Source organism: Cnephaeus nilssonii (genome assembly GCF_951640355.1).
Source record: "Cnephaeus nilssonii genome assembly, chromosome: 11".
Lineage (NCBI taxonomy): Eukaryota > Metazoa > Chordata > Mammalia > Chiroptera > Vespertilionidae > Cnephaeus > Cnephaeus nilssonii.
In genome coordinates this window covers 23,376,672-23,395,739 of record NC_137082.1, presented here as the reverse complement: position 1 = coordinate 23,395,739, position 19,068 = coordinate 23,376,672, and the positions used below count along the sequence as shown (strand labels likewise).

General features: G+C 38.2%; 1 protein-coding gene across 3 annotated transcripts in view; it reads left to right on the top strand.

Annotated features, from left to right (window-relative positions):
• Positions 1-18,696, top strand: part of BTBD3 (BTB domain containing 3) — a 36,888-nt gene extending 18,192 nt beyond the window's left edge. Inside the window, exons 2-5 of one of the 3 annotated variants that reach the window (XM_079784895.1) lie at positions 9,586-9,889; positions 10,384-10,474; positions 11,041-11,159; positions 14,689-18,696. In XM_079784895.1, the coding sequence (XP_079641021.1) occupies positions 9,747-9,889; positions 10,384-10,474; positions 11,041-11,159; positions 14,689-15,721 (1,386 nt within the window). In that variant the 5' untranslated portion in view covers positions 9,586-9,746 and the 3' untranslated portion in view covers positions 15,722-18,696. Of the gene's footprint in view, positions 1-8,652; positions 9,890-10,383; positions 10,475-11,040; positions 11,160-14,688 lie in introns of those variants that run through there. The other 2 variants (XM_079784893.1, XM_079784894.1) reach the window with 2 other exon arrangements.
• Positions 18,697-19,068: the final 372 nt, after the last annotated feature.

Genomic DNA, 19,068 nt, shown 5'->3' with positions numbered 1-19,068 from the left:
CCCTCTGTCACTGGCTTTTAGTTCTAGTTGAATTTTTTTGTTAGCCAATATTTTTGTGACTAGGTTTAGAAATAAATGCATGTGCCTTTTTCATTTTCATTTGATGGTTTTCGACTTCAGACAAAGGTGTTAGAAATTGGATATAAAGGTGCCTATAACTTCATTTGCTTGTGTTTTCTTATAGTACATTTTTTCTCGCTGTAGCAGATCTCGTTTTTAGATCTTATATTGTTTGCTTAAAATAACCATATTCTAGTCCCATACATTATAAAAGTAAGGGAAGGTATTTCATTAAATAGTAATTAATTGAGGCTATTTTTTATACACATATAAAAAATATGTGTATAAATAATAACTAAGACAAGCATATACCAAGAGGTTGTGGGTTTAATCCCAGGTTGGGATGCGTGCAGGAGGCAGTGGATCAGTGCTTTTTTGTCACATCATGCTTCTCTCTCTTTCCACCTTCTCTCTAAAATCAATAAAAATAAAAAGACTTTTCTAGAAAGAAACAAATGAAAAAAGAAAGACTACATTAAAATAATAATAATTTATGTCATAACTTCAGGTGTTTTAGGGGGTGGGACTAAATTAAATGATAGGAGAATGGTATTTATTGCTAAGGAGTGACTAAGAGAACAACACACATTTAGACAACTTATATTTAGGAATATATATTTTTATCTTGTAGAGCTCTTTCACTAAGAGTTGTGGATATTGGGGAAATTGGTCTGTGACACCCCATTAATAATCAGGATTGATATAGCATATCTGGTGGTTTGAGAGTTGTCTGGATTTTTTCTTCCCATTCTGTGTGCTCATTGGAAAAGGATGCCTTTCTCAGATAAAGCAATACATTCTTTAGTTAAGTATGTAAGTGAAGAGGAGTTTTGGATATTAATGATCTTATTGTAGAAATGTTTTTGGTTATTACCTCCTAATATCAGAGAAAAAAAAAATCTCCAGTCAAAGTAAAAAATATTTATGAAAACAATTTTCTTTGACTAAAACACATTATTTCCCCATGAACTAATGTCAACAAACAACCAGGAGAAAGCCACAGCAATTGTTGGGCAAAGTTGTTTCATTCAGGCATTTCCAATAGAACAATGTCCCCTTTTGGATGAGAACAGTCTCCCATCAGGCTTTCTCAGAAGAGACCTCCTGAGGCCTGATTTTACTTTTCTTTGGGCAAATTGTTTTCAGGAGAAAATCATATATATAATAATCCTTACAACATTTCCCCCTCTTAAGCTAACATTTTAATGTACATTCTATTTGTTTGAAAACAATAATTTCTAAGGAATCATTTAGCTCCAGGTTTAACCTATGTATAATATTGCTACAAGTTAATAAACCTTTGATTGATTGATAAAATATCTTTAGCAATATTACCCAGAGAGTTAATAGGCTTTCATTAATCAGATTTTGTACATGCATAGTGTGTGCCATGAGAAAATACTAGAAATGCATTGTATTAATGCTGGAACTCTTACCAGTCCTGGCAATGGTAATTCTCATTTTGGAATTTTCTTCTAGATTTTCTACCATATCATTGGTTGCCATAGTAGCAGTCTCAATTGAGAATTGTGATTATGTACTTTATTAAATGACTACTTGATGAAAGCTCAATTATTCTAATGCAGTTCAGTTGGAATTCTGAGCCATCCTCTTTCCTGGTTAGAGGAATAATTAACCAACCTAAGGAAGAGAGTCCTTTCTATCTCTTGAATTAAATATTTCACTGTCTGTGAGGTGCCATCAGTTGTAAGACATGCCATTATTTTATGTACCAACAAAAAAGAAAAAAAAAGCCTAATAGTTATAGTCATGAGATGCCATTAATTTCAGAAGCAGCCCAATTTCAGCTATGTTAAAAAAAATGGGGGGAGGGATTTTAAATCAATAAATATGGCACATATTTGCACATAGAGTTTTAATTGTGTATTGGTCATGATCATAGTATTAAAATGTAAAGAAAACTATTTTAAATAAGTTACTATTTCTGCTAAACATTATATAGATTCCTTAATTCTAGAAATCTAGAATTGGAGAAGATAAGAGATTATGTAGTCAACACTTACACAGCAGGGAACTTACTATGACATCCTCTAGAGCAGGCGTCCTCAAACTACGGCCAGCGGGCCACATGCGGGTGTTTTTGCCGTTTTTTTTTCTTTTTCTTTTTTTTTTTTTTTTTTTACTTCAAAATAAGATATGTGTAGTGTGCATAGGAATTTGTTCATAGTTTTTTTTTAAACTATAGTCCGGCCCTCCAACGGTCTGAGGGACAGTGAACTGGCCCCCTGTTTAAAAAGTTTGAGGACCCCTGCTCTAGAGAATATAAAATTTTTTGATTACCTTGTTTACCAGAGTTTCTTAAACTTTGCAAAAGAATTCCTTTAAATAGGTATGTTTATAGTATCTCATGATAAATTTTATGTGTTCCCTTTCAAGATCACCCCATTTAACATGTGATAGAGAATGATGGATTTAGATGAGTATTCCAGAAGAGGTACACACAAACACAGCTATAATAATCAAATATCACGTTAAATGCCATATGGAATTTAAAAAAGAATCATTCCTGCTTTTAAAGAAGGTCACATTCTACCTTTGGGCATTTTTTCCAAATTTAAGGTACAATTCAAGGTTCACTAGAGATCTATGTGGTAAAAAGGAAATGACTTAGTAAACCTGCCCATGAGCCCATCCTTCCTGCCAGCACTGAGGTATGCCTTGGTCAAATGCTTGTCTTAGTTATTGCCCTTGGTGCTAGAAGAATTCAAACTGGGTCATTGTTGAGAGAAGGCCAAATTGAGTTGCTAGTGTAGACACTGCTGAGTGGCTAGATGGACTATTTGCAACTTCAGGCTCTCTGTGGAGGTGGGGACAGTGGGACATCTGTCAACAGGTGATCTCAAGGAGGTTTGAATGGAGTCCAGTAGACACACAGCCTGGAGTGTGAGTTCTAGGTACAGATTCAGGCATTGGGTGGGGACCTGATCACCATGTACAATAAGAATCTTGATTATTGAACATCACCTGCAAATCCAAGCGACCTGGGACCTGTTTGGCCATTGGATGGGGCTGGAGCAAGCCTGGAAATGGGATGAAATGTCAGTAGCTATGAAGCCTGGAAGATTACGAGGGCAAGAAGGCAGATTAATCATTGTTTGTTTGTTTTTTGTTTTGTTTTGTAAGATTGTATCACAAATGTTTCCTGCTTTGGGTATGATTGTTTATAATAGTGAAAGCTTACCTTTGCAGAATGTTTTAAACTTTTATTAAAGCACTTTCACAGGCATGTAATCTTGCCTTAAAAAAAACCAGGGAGGGATGAACTGGGTGTAATTACCCCATTTGGCAGATGAGAAAATGAGGCTCACAGATACTAAGTAACTGTAAGGAAACTTGTTATTGGGTCTTGCTTTTTTCACTATACCAGTGGTCGGCAAACCGAGGCTCACGAGCTACATGTGGCTCTGTGGCCCCTTGAGTGTTCTAACGCCACTTCTGCAAAATAGACTCACCCAGGCCGAAAACCGACTTCTGCGCATGGGCCACGCAGTTTCAATCGCACTGTACGTGCGCGCCCACACGTGGTATTTTGTGGAAGAGCCACACTCAAGGGGCCAAAGAGCTGCATGTGGCTTGCGAGCCGCGGTTAGCCGACCACTGCACTATACCATACTGTCAGTGCTCGACTCCATATTTATTTTCAAATTTAGAAAGCATGCAGTCTTTTCCAGTAGCTGCTGCTATCTTTAGGGACTGCCAACATTTTGTCACATATCTTTTTACCTATCATATCACAAGCATAACTTTCATGCAGTATTAAAGCACAAAAGAAGCAAAAAACAAAACATTATTCCATCATGACTTATCAGGTTAAATTTCTCTCCGCTGTTATGTTCTATTAATAATTTGTGGGAGTGATAACTTTATTTCTTCAGTCCACACTACCTTGTTTAAACCTCGGTTAACCTCACTGCTGTAGCTGCGGAGGAGTCTTATAGTAAACCAAATACAAGTCCAGACAAAGAGTCCAGACTTAGAACAGGTTGAACAAGAGCGACAAGCATTGTCAACATAGGATTTGTTGGTGTTAACTGGGAATAGCTGGTTTTCAAACTTTCATTTTACGTGGAGAGCCTCCTCTGTTTTTGAGAAGCTTGCTCATGGTCGAGGGCTTTTATGGTCCTTCTTGTTGCACTTCCTCTCCATTTCTTTCCAGAAAGTATCTTTCTAGCCTTCTTCCTACAGTGTGCCTCCTGTAGGGTGTGATATGTTCATGACTTTCATGTCTATAAATTTTGCACATATACTTTTATTTTAAAGAAGAATAGAAATATGAAGATAAAGCATTATGTAAAGATGTAGGGTAATTATTATGGGTGAACATTAGAGTGAGTGGAACAGACAAAATTGGCAAGCAGTCAGGAAATCTGCATTCTAGTCTTGACATGGTCCCACTACTTAACTGTGGACTTTTCACAAATGTCTTCATCTGTGGCCATCCAGTTACCTTATTTGTGGGGCAGGCTTGCATGAAATGATTTCTGTAGTCCCTTTTACTAGTTCCAAACCTCACTCAAGTCCCCAAACTGAACATACCAGATTCTACTAAATAAAGATAGGATGTCGGGCAAACCTCCCAGTGATGAAGAGGATGATTTAATTATCTTAAATTGATAATTTTGTTATTATTGGGAATTGACTGAAAAGAGATAAAGGTAATTGAACTCTGGCAATTATAAAAATCATCTGAAACACTATTATTAGCTAATAACCTTTTAAGCTTAGTTCCTAATTTGCTCACCATTGTGTACCTAACACTTAATACACTGCATGATCAGCATGTTGTATTTTGAGAATACTCTCATAAAAGATTGATGGGCTTCTTGACCTATTTACTTCATTAGAGCAGATTAACCATGGCTCTCTCGTAATAGCCTTGAAATTTAGGAGGTGTAGGAATAAGTGATACAATGTTAGTTGGAAATAAATTTTAGAGGTGAGATTTGGCAATAGATAATAGGGCTGGTATCTTTTATTACCCTTCAATCCAGTGTGTGGTATTTCTGGGTTACAAATTTAATAAATGGGGCTTTAACTATTTATATTTAAGAAGCCATAATTTGTGTTTAATGAGATAAACTATAGAAATTAAAGCAGAGAATAAAGTGACATGAATATTTTGTATATTCAAATCAATCTTAGATGTTTTTATAACTTTTTTTTTTTTTTTTTTTTTTTTTGTATTCTGGGTCATGGATTACTCTGAAAGACAGATGAGAGCTATGGCTTCCCCCCCCCCCCCCCCAGAAAAATAAATACAACACTCCCAATTTTGCATGCAACCTGAGGGGTTTCATGGACTCCATGAAGTTGATGCAGTCTTGCCTTATCCCTTACCTGATTGCCCCTAGTCCAAATTCTTCATAGAAAAAGACCCTGGGATGTTAAACCATAAAAGCCTTTAGAAATAATCTGGACCATTGTTACTTAGACTCTCCTGTGCTCATGAAACCAATGGAATGAACCGAGACCAACATTCAAAGGAAAAGAAAAAAGAATAAAACAGAAACTTTCAGAGTATATCGTAACAGGTTAAGAGTTAATTTTGTGAACTGCCTTTCCATTTGTGTGTGTATCCCTAAGTCTGAATATAAAATGCATGCCTTGCTGTGGATTGAGTGTAAAGTTTGAGAAATATTCATCTATTCTTGATGAACTTCTTTGTTTTGTAGCCGAGGAAACTGAGGCTCTTAAAGGCTAAATGATTTGTTCAGGACCCCCCAGGCCCCAACACACACTTACCTTAATTTTTAGTGGCTGAGCTAGAGCTGAACCAGATTACTTGGTTGCTAATTTTGCTGTGCCACAACATTAATTTTTTAAAATAAAATTGTGAAGTAGGTTATTTAAAAATATCAAGTAGCATCTGTTTCACAATTGGTATTTTTTAACCCTTTTATTTCCCACTAAAATCATGTCTGTTTTTGTCCTTGAAGATATTCTGGGCTTGAGTTTCTTTTCAGAGAATTGCAAAATGTGTGTGTGTGTGGGGGGGGACTCTCAGTTGTTTCTTTACACTCCTGAATGTTTACATTTAGAGCTTAATCAGAAGAATTTCAGAATAAGACATGAAGGTTATTAAGTTTCATGTCCAAACCAAATTAAATTATTTTGAATTATTTCTTCATTCACTTGATAATTGAATGCAAAATGCAAAATGCAATGCCAGAGGTTGATACTGGATAATTGGGTAGACCCGGCAACATTCCTTAGTTTTCTAGAAAAGGTTTTCTCAAACTTCAGTGTCAGACAGCTCACCTGAAGGGTCTTACAAATGCAGATTCTAATGTAGAATCTGGCTGAGATCTGGGTTCCAACAGGCCTGCAGACAGTGCTCCGGCTGTTGCTCCTTGGGCCCTAATTTCAGTAGCAAGGACCTTGGTAAGGAAAGATAGCTCTCCATAAGTTTTCCATTGTCTCAATTTTATTAACATTTCCATGCTTTTCAAAGTGGCTACAAGAATTTAAATGCCATTCTTATTTTTTAATTGGATTACTTTTTATAGCCAGGACCAAATCTTGGTAAACAACGGTGCTCATCAGTTCCCACATCTATGAGTAATAAGGCCCCTCTTCACAGCACTGTTCTAGGTGCTTCAGAATTAGCACTACTTCATCTAACTTGTAGATTTGGGATTTTCCACAAAACTTAATTTTCTAATTTTCAGAAAGAACATTTTCTAAAATACATAATTTTCTTTCCTAACTGGCCTGTGTGCACATCTTTCTTTATTTGATTGGTGTAAGAGCAGCGTTTGTTGGAGGGTTTCTTAGTAAAGAGTGTTGAACTATATGCAAAATGAATAACAGCCACAGAGTCTTCTAAGTTCTCGTGTCTGCTTTTCATGATTTTTTTTTTATTTTGACTGTCCAGCTGCCAGTTAATACTATGTCAATCTCAAAGAGCTTGTTTCCCTTTCCATTCTAATGATTACTGTCTCTGACCTGTCAGAAGGACCAGTTCCCTGTCGTGGTGGCTTCCTAGGAGGGTGGTGTCAAAAAGTTAGTAGCAGTTAAGCAAGAGAGAAATCCTTTGATTTTTAAAAATCATGTCCTGAACACTTAGCTCAAATAGGAACTCATTTGTTTCTTTTTCATGTTTTGAAAAGCTAGTTTCTAGGTCTCTCTCTTTCTCTAGGTGTCTCTCTCTCTCTTTCTCTCTCTCTCTCTCTCTCTCTCTCTCTCTCTCTCTCTCACACACACACACACACACACACATTGTGTGTTAAAATGTGTTAGAAGGTGACTTGAAATTGTGTATGTGAGTGTAGGTAGCCCTGTAGTTGGAAGCATGACAATCGTAATAAATAAGCAGCTTTTTAGTGTCCATGTAAAATGGGGATGAATAACCTACTAAAGAAAGACTGTGGTTCTCTTACGTAGCAGTGGCTTTGTTAACAGTTTGAAGAATAACAATGATAGTAAAGAGGATATTCCTTGGATCCATTAATGACTTAGGGTTCTAGGGATCTGAAGTCTGATTTCTGGTATGTTATCGTTGGTAGATTATCAGTCACAATAACAATCGAGGCCCCCATTTGTTGAACCATCACTCTGTCCTGAACTCCTTATTCAGATGAATGTTGTGCAGCCAGCAGGGATGTGGCCATAAAGGGTGCATTCACTTGGGGGGTAGAAATGGCTGCTGCATTGGGGACAAGTAGATAGGAGGGAGATTAAATCTCCTCATTAGTCCCCCTTTGGGAAATAATAAGCATGTGTGGAACCTACAGCAGGTGTTTTTGTTTTTCCTTAACCCACTAAAGCTAGACATTGTTGGAGGATTGGCTGTAAAAAACAGATAGTAGTTTATAGTCTTCTGATTCAAAGTAGCGAGAACCTGTTTACATTTTTAACCAGGTGGCATCAGAACATTTATCATGTTGAATAGCCATATTACTTGTTTTGTGTTAGAAGTTGTGGGTTATATTCTTACAAATTATGACAAGGCTAAAGGTAACCATAGTATTTCAGTTGCATTTTGAAACCCTGAACAGGGCCCCATATGACATATTTTTAGTTAATTATAACCCTTTTCCTCCCTTTATTTTCATTTTATTTTTTTCTTTATTTTTTCCCATTACCATCTGTCCCCCCTATATTCTCTTCCACCTCCACCACCTCCCTCCCCCCTGCAATCACCACACTGTAGTGAATTACAACCTTGAAACACTGATTACCAGATTTAGATTTGTCTCACTTGAATCTTATTTTTGCATCTAGAATTTGTCTGTGCTTCAGTGCTGTTAAGCTTACTGGTATAATCTTAGTCTAATTAACAGTATGTTGTGATCTGGGACTCCTGTCAAAAATCATTATAGGAGCTAGAAAACACTGGGAGGTAAGATGAATACATGACCTCATCTCTCTCTCTCTCTCTCTCTCTCTCTCTCTCTCTCTCTCTCTCTCTCTCTCTCTCTCTCTCTCTCTCTCTCTCTCTCTCTCTCTCTCTTCTCTCTCTCTCTCTCTCTCTCTCTCTCTCTCTCTCTCTCTCTCTCTCTCTCTCTCTGCCCTCTCTCTCTCTCTGTCTGTCTCTCTCCCTCTTTTGCACTATAACTTACATTCAGAGACTGGAAAAAGAAAAATAACATTTTTTTCCACTGAGCTCTGATAAGTATGTTTAGTATGGTTTTGCTGTTAATAATTCTTTGTAGCTGGTAGAATGGAGAATTTCGTTTGAAGTATTTGAAACTAAATGCTGCCGGATAAAGATTTTACTAGTGATATAGAGTAGACATGAATCCCTACCCTTTGTTAATAGATCCTGTTTGTTTAACTGGGGAAATAAAAATCTACATCTACTGAAGAGAAATCTGTGAGCACAAACTCTTCCTGTGTTCAAATGTATTTCATGGATTGCTTATCTTATTTAAATATGCAATAATACAGTAGACAGGAGAATGCAACTGCTGTTCCTTTAATACCAGAACTGTGCACGTTACAATAGGTGTCACTGTTTTGCTTGGTCCAATCATGATTGGTGACTTCAGCTATTGGCTCCGAGCACTGGCTGTCTGACTCCATCTGCAGGGCTGTAATACCTACTCTCCTCAGATCCATTCACCACACAACTTCAGCCGGCTGAACAGACTCGCACGGCTCCAGCACGTCTTGCTAACCTAATTCAGAAAACAAGTGCTGAGGCTCTCTGCCTGTCATCTTCGCTCACTGTAGCAGTTTCAGGTGATCCAGGAAACTAGGTTATTTTTATGAGCAAGTAAGAGAAACAGGAATCATGACGGGCATGTATTTAACAGACCCAGTACTGGATAAAACTTAAAGCCAGTTACTATTCAACATAGTGAAAAGGTCACCTTGCCTGGCTAAGAAAAGAAGCAAAATATCAGCTTGTTGGTTTCTGTTAACGTCTTAGCTCATGCCAGCCTCTTCTCCTTGATGTTCGTACCATTTTGGGATATCTAACTCTAAAGAGACATCCTGTACTCATGGTAGATGACAAGGAAAAGAACATGAAATGTCTCACCTTCTTCTTGATGCTTCCAGAGACGGTAAAGAACAGGTCCAAGAAGAGCTCGAAGAAAACAAATACCAGCAGTAGCAGCAGTAGCAGCAGCAGCAGCAGCAGCAGCAGCAGCAGCAGCAGCATCAGCAAGTTGTCTCCAGTTTGTTATGAAATAATTACCTTGAAGACTAAAAAGAAGAAGATGGCTGCTGATATATTTCCCCGCAAAAAGCCAGCCAACTCCAGCAGCACCACTGTCCAGCAGTACCACCAGCAGAACCTCAGTAACAACAACCTTATTCCGGCCCCGAATTGGCAGGGTCTTTATCCTACCATCAGGGAAAGGTAAGTGCCGGGCCAGCATATTTACTTTAAAAGTTTTCCTGTGTTGAAGTTTCTGCTTTTGCACAACCCATACTGTGTTTTAACATAAATCTGTGTTTCCTCTTTTCCCAGCAGCTTTATTGGTAATGGAAAACTGCCTTGTGCCTTTTCCAAAACAGTACAGCTGTTTTCCTCTTAGATAAAAATGTTTTTGCAAGCTGTAACATTTAAGTGACAGGGGTATGTCTGTGGGCCACAGAAAACAGAAACCTTTTATTTAGCCTTAGTCTGATGAAAAGTTTGGATAACTTTTTTTTTTTTTTTAACTTCAGTTACTTCCCATGCGCTTGCAATGATTACAAACACAGTTGTTTAGTTGGAACCTTTATTTGTAGTTTTACCCTGAACTTTTTAAATTGTTGCTTAGCTTGCGAATCTTTTGTGTGTTTTGTACATTGGGGAGGGGATATTAAAAATGCTGGCTGTGTGAATTAATGAATTGCTTCTGTTTATAGAAATGCGGTGATGTTCAATAATGATTTGATGGCAGATGTACATTTTGTGGTTGGGCCACCAGGTGGGACTCAGCGGTTGCCAGGACACAAAGTAAGCAACAGCTGCATTACCAGTTTAGTCCTGAGATTCACAAAGAGGGACCCTGTCCGCCAGCCTGGAATTTGGGGTGGGCAGCTTGCTGATGGCAGGCAGTGCATGTTTCACCCCATCACTATGAAAGCTCAGCCTCTCCAAAGGGCTTTGGCCACGCTTAATTTTTTTCTTTGTTCCTTTTACCCTGCTTTATAGCGCGCACAAAAACATGCCCTTTTAACTCTCCAGTCATGGGGACTTGTTGTGACAGGTTAGGAAAGTCATATGTTTGCTCTTCCCCCTAGAAGTCGGTCAGATAAGCTTTTCTTGTATTTATTTTGTAATGAGGGAACTTGTGCATTAATCTGTTAAAGCCTTGAGATAATTAGCAGCATAGAGACTGATTTGCATGAACATCTATCTTACACTGTCACAGCAAGGCGCACTGTACCCCGGCTTTGACAGAAGAGCAGGTAGAGGTGCTCCGTGTCCACTGAACCCGATTGCTTAGAGCTGTTTTCTGGGCTGATTTGCTGAAAATGTTCCAATTTAGAGCATGAAATAAGACTTCCCTTTCTCCGCAGTATGTCTTAGCTGTTGGGAGCTCTGTGTTCCATGCAATGTTTTACGGAGAACTTGCTGAGGACAAAGATGAAATCCGTATACCAGATGTCGAACCTGCTGCTTTTCTCGCTATGCTGAAGTAAGCATCATTCGTATGTTTGGAAAGAGTTTGTTTATGCTGTATTTGTACTCTGCTGGTTACACAGTTAAATTTAAGTTCTGTGTAACAGAAAAGGGAGACTGATGAAGAAAGAGGGTGCTGCTTACCTTGTAAATGTTTTTGGAGAAAACTGCATCTTTCATTGGAAAACGAAGAATGATGCAGTCATTTATAATCACACCATAGCATGGGATTTGGGGGCAAGTGGCTTGTGATTTGATTTTTAACAACTTAGAATTAAGGAAAAATAACGTTCTGGCATAGGCATTATCTAATAGAGGATGTCCTTTCTAAAAGCATTGTGTGTGAAGAACTCTTTAAAGGCAAATTACATTTTTGCTTCACAATTCTGGAAATATATACCTTGTTTAACTCCACCAGTTAAGAGATTCCTCCGTTTTTTAGGAGTTATTGTTACCTACCAGCAAATGTAAAACTTATTATCTGATATTTGCACATACACATCCGTATGCTCTTATATAAAATCAGATACCCTTTCTCAAGGATAAGAAGTGCTTGCATGTGATAGTAGAGGAGAAATTTTTGAGAGATATGAGTAGTTTTCTATAGTTCTCTATATATACAGAATAACTTTAATTGGTAATATAGCAATATAAAGCTATAAGGTATATATTAATTAAAAATAGTTTTATATCTCATGGGTGGGTGTTTGAGAATCCAGTACATGTTAATGAGATAAATAGAATCCACGTCTTTACATGTACTGGTGCTAGGCAGTTATAACATACCGTGTTACTAAAAAGCAATTATATTATAAATCATATTTATATAATTTGTTGTTAAATACTTACTCTAGCACACCAGGTATATTGGAGTTCAAAGTTATCAGCTGCTATAGGAATTTCAGCTCACTAGAATAAATACAATGTTGTTGAAAAAAATTATTCAAGTGGGTCAACAAGTTGGACAATAATCCCACAAATGGTTAAAATGTTGCTATTTATTGTCTGCTGACCTAGTAAAAAATAAGTAGTATAGTTAATTTTCTAACCGAGTCCCAGCTCAGTGCATGACAGCCAGGTGAGTTAAGTGACAAGGAGTTGGGGCAAAGACAGCGACTTCATTCAGAAAGCCAAGAAGATATCAGGCTAACGTCCTAAAGAACCATTTTAAAAAAGTACAGAATTCGGGCTTCTTTTATTTCTAGGGAAGAGGGAAATAGGAGAGGCAAGAGGTGATGGATGACTTAGACATCTGGGCACCAGCAGGGGTTCAAGAAAGATTGGGAAACTTCTTAGTTCTTAGTCTGTTGACTCTAGTTGATGTGAGTCTGGTCATAAGGTTAGGTTCCTGCAAATCTGTGGTAAATATTGTTTTTGTATACCCTTCATCTCCTTGGGAGAGGCAGTCTCTGGTAAGGGGCTGTTTTTGCCCAACTAAAGTAACAAGCAGAATTGCTCTAATGAGTAGCATGTCTGTATGCAAGACTAAGCAGAAGCCGTTAACCTAAAGGCCATGGGAACAAAGTAGGCTTGAACACGATAGTCAGAGAGGCCAAGCAGTTTACTGTTACAATTCTAGAACTTAAAAATAATTTAATTATTTATTTGCATTATAGTTTTGAAATCTAATTGCTGCTGACTTAAACTTTCACAGTGGAAGGTAGGGAAGTTAAAGGCAAGTGAGCATGTGAAGTACCAAAATGTAAACTAATCTACCCCTTTTTAACTAACTGCTTTGTAATCTTTTAGAGATATAAGTATAGGAACCAATTTTACTTGCAAGATTCTCTTTATTTTCACAAGTCAAGCCAGCTTTGTATATTATCTTTTGCAGAGGGGAATGCTGCTGGTTCAGCATTTTGACTTTACTACAGTGGAGTAGAGTGTTGTGTCATTCTAGATATATACACAATTAGGAAACATGAGTGAGCATCTCAGAGTTACATTTCACCTAAGTAATTTGATTGGTCAATTGACAAGCATCTTTTGTCATAAATCGATTGCCTAGAATATATCTCAGTGTAGCTTTTTAAAATTAGACAGGCTGTCCACGTAAAGTGGTAAAAATCAGAGACGTAGTAAGATGCCATTTGCTGTCATGCTGTAGTTATCAGTACCGAGTTGTTCCAGGGACAGAGGCGGCCAGGTTTTCCTCATGCCTGCATGTTGGGTGAGTAGCTAGTATTCCTGCAATGGGTTGTCAAGGAAAAGGGAAGACTTCTCAGGGTAAGAGCCAGAGTGCTGACTCTGCTTCAGAAGCCTCCCCAAGGTCCTGGTTTTCTGGCTACGGCATCTGTAAGCTGCAGGAGTTTTGTCAGGAGGTCTTGCCAGTGGTAGATGGCTTAGCCTATCAGAGAAGAGAAGGAGCTTTCTGCGATCAAAAATGCCTGTTTCATTTGTGATTGTGGACATTTTTCTTATTGCCATTGCCATCGTTGTATGTGTAAATTAGCTAGAAAGATTTAAAAATGAAGTATCATCAGCAGGTATTTTTCACCCATATGTAGTTCTCTCTGACTCACTTGGTGAACCATAGCAATCTAAAAGAAGCATATGATTTCTGCCTTTACATACCATTGTAGGAGACTGCAGTGTCCCCCAAAGCATTACAGAATCACAGGAGTAGTGCATATTTAGGCTTTCTTACTTTGTCTTTTATTTAAATATATTATTTAATTCTGAAGGTGGAAAGAATGTGTGGGAGAAAACAAAGAAGTTTAGAGTTTTAAAAAAAGAAGCCCATTACAAAGCCTGCATTAGATTCTATGTAAAGGTAACTAGAAAAGAGCGTTGGAGTCCATATTTTATAACCCATTGAACTTGGAACTAGTTGAAAAATATTTTATTTTTTAAAATATATTTTATTGATTTTTTACAGAGAGGAAAGTAGAGAGTTAAACATCAATGAGAGAGAAACATCAATCAGCTGCCTCCTGCACACCCCCTACTGGGGATGTGCCCGCAACCAAGGTACATGCCCTTGACCGGAATCAAACCTGGGACCCTTGAGTCTGCAGCCCGACACTCTATCCACTGAGCCAAACCAATTAGGGTGAAAAGTATCTTATTTAATCTCAGGTTTATTTTGTGTTTAGGAGAAATCCAAGAAATAATTAAAAGTATCAAGATGCAAACATTGCTAACATTATAGTATTAAAGGCATTTGTTTCTATCTGTATGTTCAGAAAAAATGTAAAGTAAAACATGTAATGCTTCTAAAACAGAGGGGAGTTATTTTTTATTTAATATAAAAAAGTACATGTAATAGAATTTTGCTGTTTTTTTTTTAATATTAACTATCTCTGATAGGCCATTCTAGTATCTTTTATTTTTTTTTATTAAATGCATAGATTCTAGAATGATAACATAAAGTTAATATCTTTAATTATGTAAACTAAGTTGAGATATTAAATTAAGAATATATTTCAGATGTTTTTTTTAATCCCTGATCATTTTTTGTCACCTAAGATGACTTTTTTTGAACTAGCTTGAACACACTCATTTTGTGAAAATTCCATTTACGTGCTTGTACTTTTTTCTTTCAGATATATCTATTGTGATGAAATTGACTTGGCTGCTGACACGGTGCTGGCTACTCTTTATGCTGCCAAAAAGTACATTGTCCCTCACCTTGCCAGAGCCTGTGTTAATTTCCTGGAGACCAGCCTGAGTGCCAAGAACGCCTGTGTGCTCCTCTCCCAGAGCTGCTTGTTCGAGGAGCCAGACCTGACCCAGCGTTGCTGGGAGGTGATCGACGCCCAGGCTGAGCTAGCTCTTAAGTCTGAGGGATTCTGCGACATCGACTTCCAGACACTGGAAAGTATCCTCCGCAGGGAAACTCTGAATGCCAAAGAAATCGTCGTTTTTGAGGCAGCTCTCAACTGGGCTGAAGTAGAATGCCAGAGGCAAGATCTAGCTCTGAGCATTGAAAATAAACGCAAGGTCCTCGGAAAGGCACTTTACTTGATCCGAATACCTACAATGGCTCTGGATGATTTTGCAAATGGTGCTGCACAGTCCGGAGTTCTAACTCTCAATGAGACCAATGATATCTTCCTCTGGTACACTGCGGCCAAAAAGCCTGAGCTGCAGTTTGTGAGTAAAGCCCGCAAGGGCCTTGTCCCCCAGCGCTGTCACCGTTTCCAGTCCTGTGCTTATCGGAGCAACCAGTGGCGCTATCGGGGCCGCTGTGACAGCATCCAGTTTGCAGTGGATAAGAGAGTGTTCATCGCGGGCTTTGGGCTGTATGGCTCCAGCTGTGGCTCTGCGGAGTACAGTGCCAAGATCGAACTCAAACGGCAGGGCGTTGTCCTGGGGCAGAACTTGAGCAAGTACTTCTCGGATGGCTCCAGCAATACCTTCCCTGTGTGGTTTGAGTATCCGGTGCAGATTGAGCCAGACACCTTCTACACAGCCAGCGTGATACTGGACGGCAATGAACTCAGCTACTTCGGACAGGAAGGCATGACAGAGGTTCAGTGTGGCAAAGTGACGGTCCAGTTTCAGTGCTCCTCAGATAGCACCAATGGCACTGGGGTACAGGGAGGGCAGATTCCTGAACTTATATTCTATGCTTGAAAACACTTCCTGAAGCAGAGTGGGCTCTGAGGTGCACATCTGGTTCCTACTTGCTTGATGCTTAGCTCATCTGCAGATACATGATCTGCGCAGGTAATTTGTAATGAATGAAGCTGTAGGCAGTTTCTAATTTCTTTCAACCTTTTAATTATGTACAGGCAAAAATGCAGCATTCGGCTTTTAACTCTATGCTTCAAAGAGCCAAGTTCTTATTAGGGCTTTGTGGTTTTTAGAATTGCATTTGTCTGTGCAGCTGGGGAGAATGTGTGCTCTTTTCCAACTGCCCCATTGACCTCCCAGTGTTGTCCCTATTAAGAAAATTTTTTAATCACCTCAAATTTCCTTCAGGGCTTTATTTTGACAAATAGAAGTAAATAGTCTAAAATAATAATGACAAGAGTTATTTTTAAACAGAACACCCCGCCCCCCCCCCCCCCAAAAAAAAAGAAACAGATAAACCTCAGTGTACAATTTTGAAAGAAGTTTTGTTTCATAATAAGTAATAATTTAGAAAGTAGACAGTAATCATGTTTAGCTCTTATTTTATTTTCCTTTTAAATATTTTACTTCTGGGAATGACTTTTTCTTAAATCCTACATGCATAAGATTGTTACATATTAAACACTGCGAAGTGTCAGTGTAGGGTGTGAAAATAAGGATTTGGATGATTGTTTAGACCATGGCTTCTGCTACAAGCAGATTTGCTCTATAGATTAGAAGGCAAAGTATTGCAGTACAGACACTTTTTAGAAGTAACTAAATTATAAAGTTTTGTCATTAGAAAAAAGTTGCAGGCCTATTATTTTAAACTAGAACATTTTAGAAAGGAAACCTAAAAAAGTCCCATACTACAAATGGATTAATTGATGGCACAATAAAATGCACAGTTTGAAAAAGTCAGACACTTTTCTCCCCACTTAGCTTCTGATCCCTACCATTTGCTTGTTTTCCAAGTCATACTGTATATATTCCTATTCCCTTTTTTTATGAAAAGAGGACCAAACAATTCCTTAGATGAAAGAAAAACAATTAGTTTTGTAGCACTACATGTTCCTATAGTGATACCTTCATTCATTGATTTTTTTACATCTAAAATATACTTTCCCTGTTTTACTTTGATCACATGCTACCTTCTTAGTTAATTATAATTCTGTCTTGTTCCTGGAATGCTAGAATCTGGCCTCTGGCCATCTTAAAGTGCCAATATATTCCTGCAGGGTTTTAAAAAAATGGTCTGGAGCGATGCACCTGATCAGGCCTAATAGTCACTGCATCATCATCATCACATCCAGCCCTCTTATTTGTCCCTGGGTAATGTAAACAAAGGAGGGAAAAGCTTATCAAAAAATTCTCCTTCAGTGATGGCTTGTAATGGTTGAGTGCCCGTGACCCTGGTAGTGTCCAGTGTGTTCACTTCCAGTTGAAGTATCTATGTGTTTCTGGGCAGCTTTTCTGCTCAGTGTGATCCTGAGATGGCTTCCCTTGCCACCCAGAGTGTGGTCCCTGGCCACCTCCTTCTCCTGCTCTGCGAGCCTGAAGCTGGCTTGTCTGGAGCCAGGGGTTAGTCCTGGGGTGGGTGTGTGTGCGTGGGCACCCATGTGCATGCAGGTTGTTGCCGACTCAGGAATTGTCTCCTCCCTGCCTGGCCAGTGAGAGGTGGGACAGAAATGTTCCCCCTGCTGGCCCCAGCAAGGCCCCAGTCAGTGACTGCCCTTACCATATTCACTGTGTTTCTGGGCACTTCTTCCCCTGTAGACAAGGGCTTGCTGCTTTTGGCCGGCTTTCCTGATGGAGGACAACACTGGATTATGGGAAGTGTTTTAATTGTCTTTGCCATTACCTATGTCTGTTAGCATAGATGATCAAAAGCTGTTCCTGGTGATTATAAATGAGTACTCCCAGGACAACTTTCCAAAATTATCTAAAAATTATTTCTTATTAGAGAAATAACAGATAGTAGTGTTGGCAAAGTATCTATGAAATAAACATACGTTTTCAATTTAAAAAATACTTGTACAAATGATTTTTTAAATAATTATTATTAAACATTTCAGGAATTCATAGCTACCGTGCAAATTGGTAGACTATATATACCTGATTACAAGGCACTCATTTTTAAGCCAGAGGAGAAGAAACTTTGTTTATTACTAAGTTCATCATATCAGATTGTGAGGTGGGTGTGACAACCTTAGAGTGAAGATTGTTCATTCCATAACACTCACTGTCCATGCTCCTGTTAGCTAGCTGCCCTCCATGTGAACTCCCCATGAGATCCTGTACACTGAGTGCAGAAGAACCTAATTGTATGATTGTTACTGTTACTTAAAGAAAAGACACACTTACCACCTGATTGGCTGGTGACGAGAGCTGTGGGTTAAATTTGAAAATTGTATTTAGAATAAATTTTAAATCCTAGTCTCCCTTCTGCATTTTGAGCAACATGGAATGAAGGCTAATGTGCTTGCTTTATTTTCTTTGGTAATCTTAAATTTTGTAGCTTTTAAAAGTAGAAACTATTGTTCTGACAAGGCAGGCAACTCTAGTGTATAAACACAATTTTATTAAAATATTCTGTAAATGCTTTTTCCAATGTATCTGGCAGTCTTTGCTGTTATTCATACTGGGGATAATGGGGAACTAGGCTAGCAGCTCTAATGTAACATTCTTTAAGCATATCTTAATATAGTATTTAAGTAAATGGTCTCATTTCTATATAATTATTGCACTGAACTGTCTTTTTTGTTTTTTAAGTGTTGAAATAAGCTCGACTAATTCAAGTCACTAGCCATTTGTGCATCAGAGTGCTTGAATTTAGTAGCTTACAGCATTATTTATGAAGGAAAATATATAAATATGAAGTACCTCATGTTGAATGTTATTGTACTGTATTTTTAATGTAACAGTGCAGATCTTGTTAGACACATGAATGTGTATAATCATGTTAAATGCAAATAAAAATAAAACTGATTCATAGATTTGTTTTCCTTAGCATTTTTTGCAAGTTCCTTGAAATAGTAAAATAATTTCATTCTGGCACTCTTGGTACCACTGCATTGTACAGAGATGGTTTGTCAGGAGCATTTGTTTGCTAAGATATCTCTGATCCCTAAAGAAGTAAAAATTTGAAGCTAAAGCCTAAGAGAACAATTCATATGTTAATCAGTTGCATTGTTCAAAGCCTGACTCTTAAGTTAATGAGAGGGAGTCAATGGATACATTTATATTCCCCTGATGGAATTTGGGATAGGCTGACATTCTGATACTATAGTTGCTCAAATATCTGTGAATCTGACTGTACTAAGGGGGTAATACTGCATTACAGCTTTGGATGTGACCAGTGCTGCTTG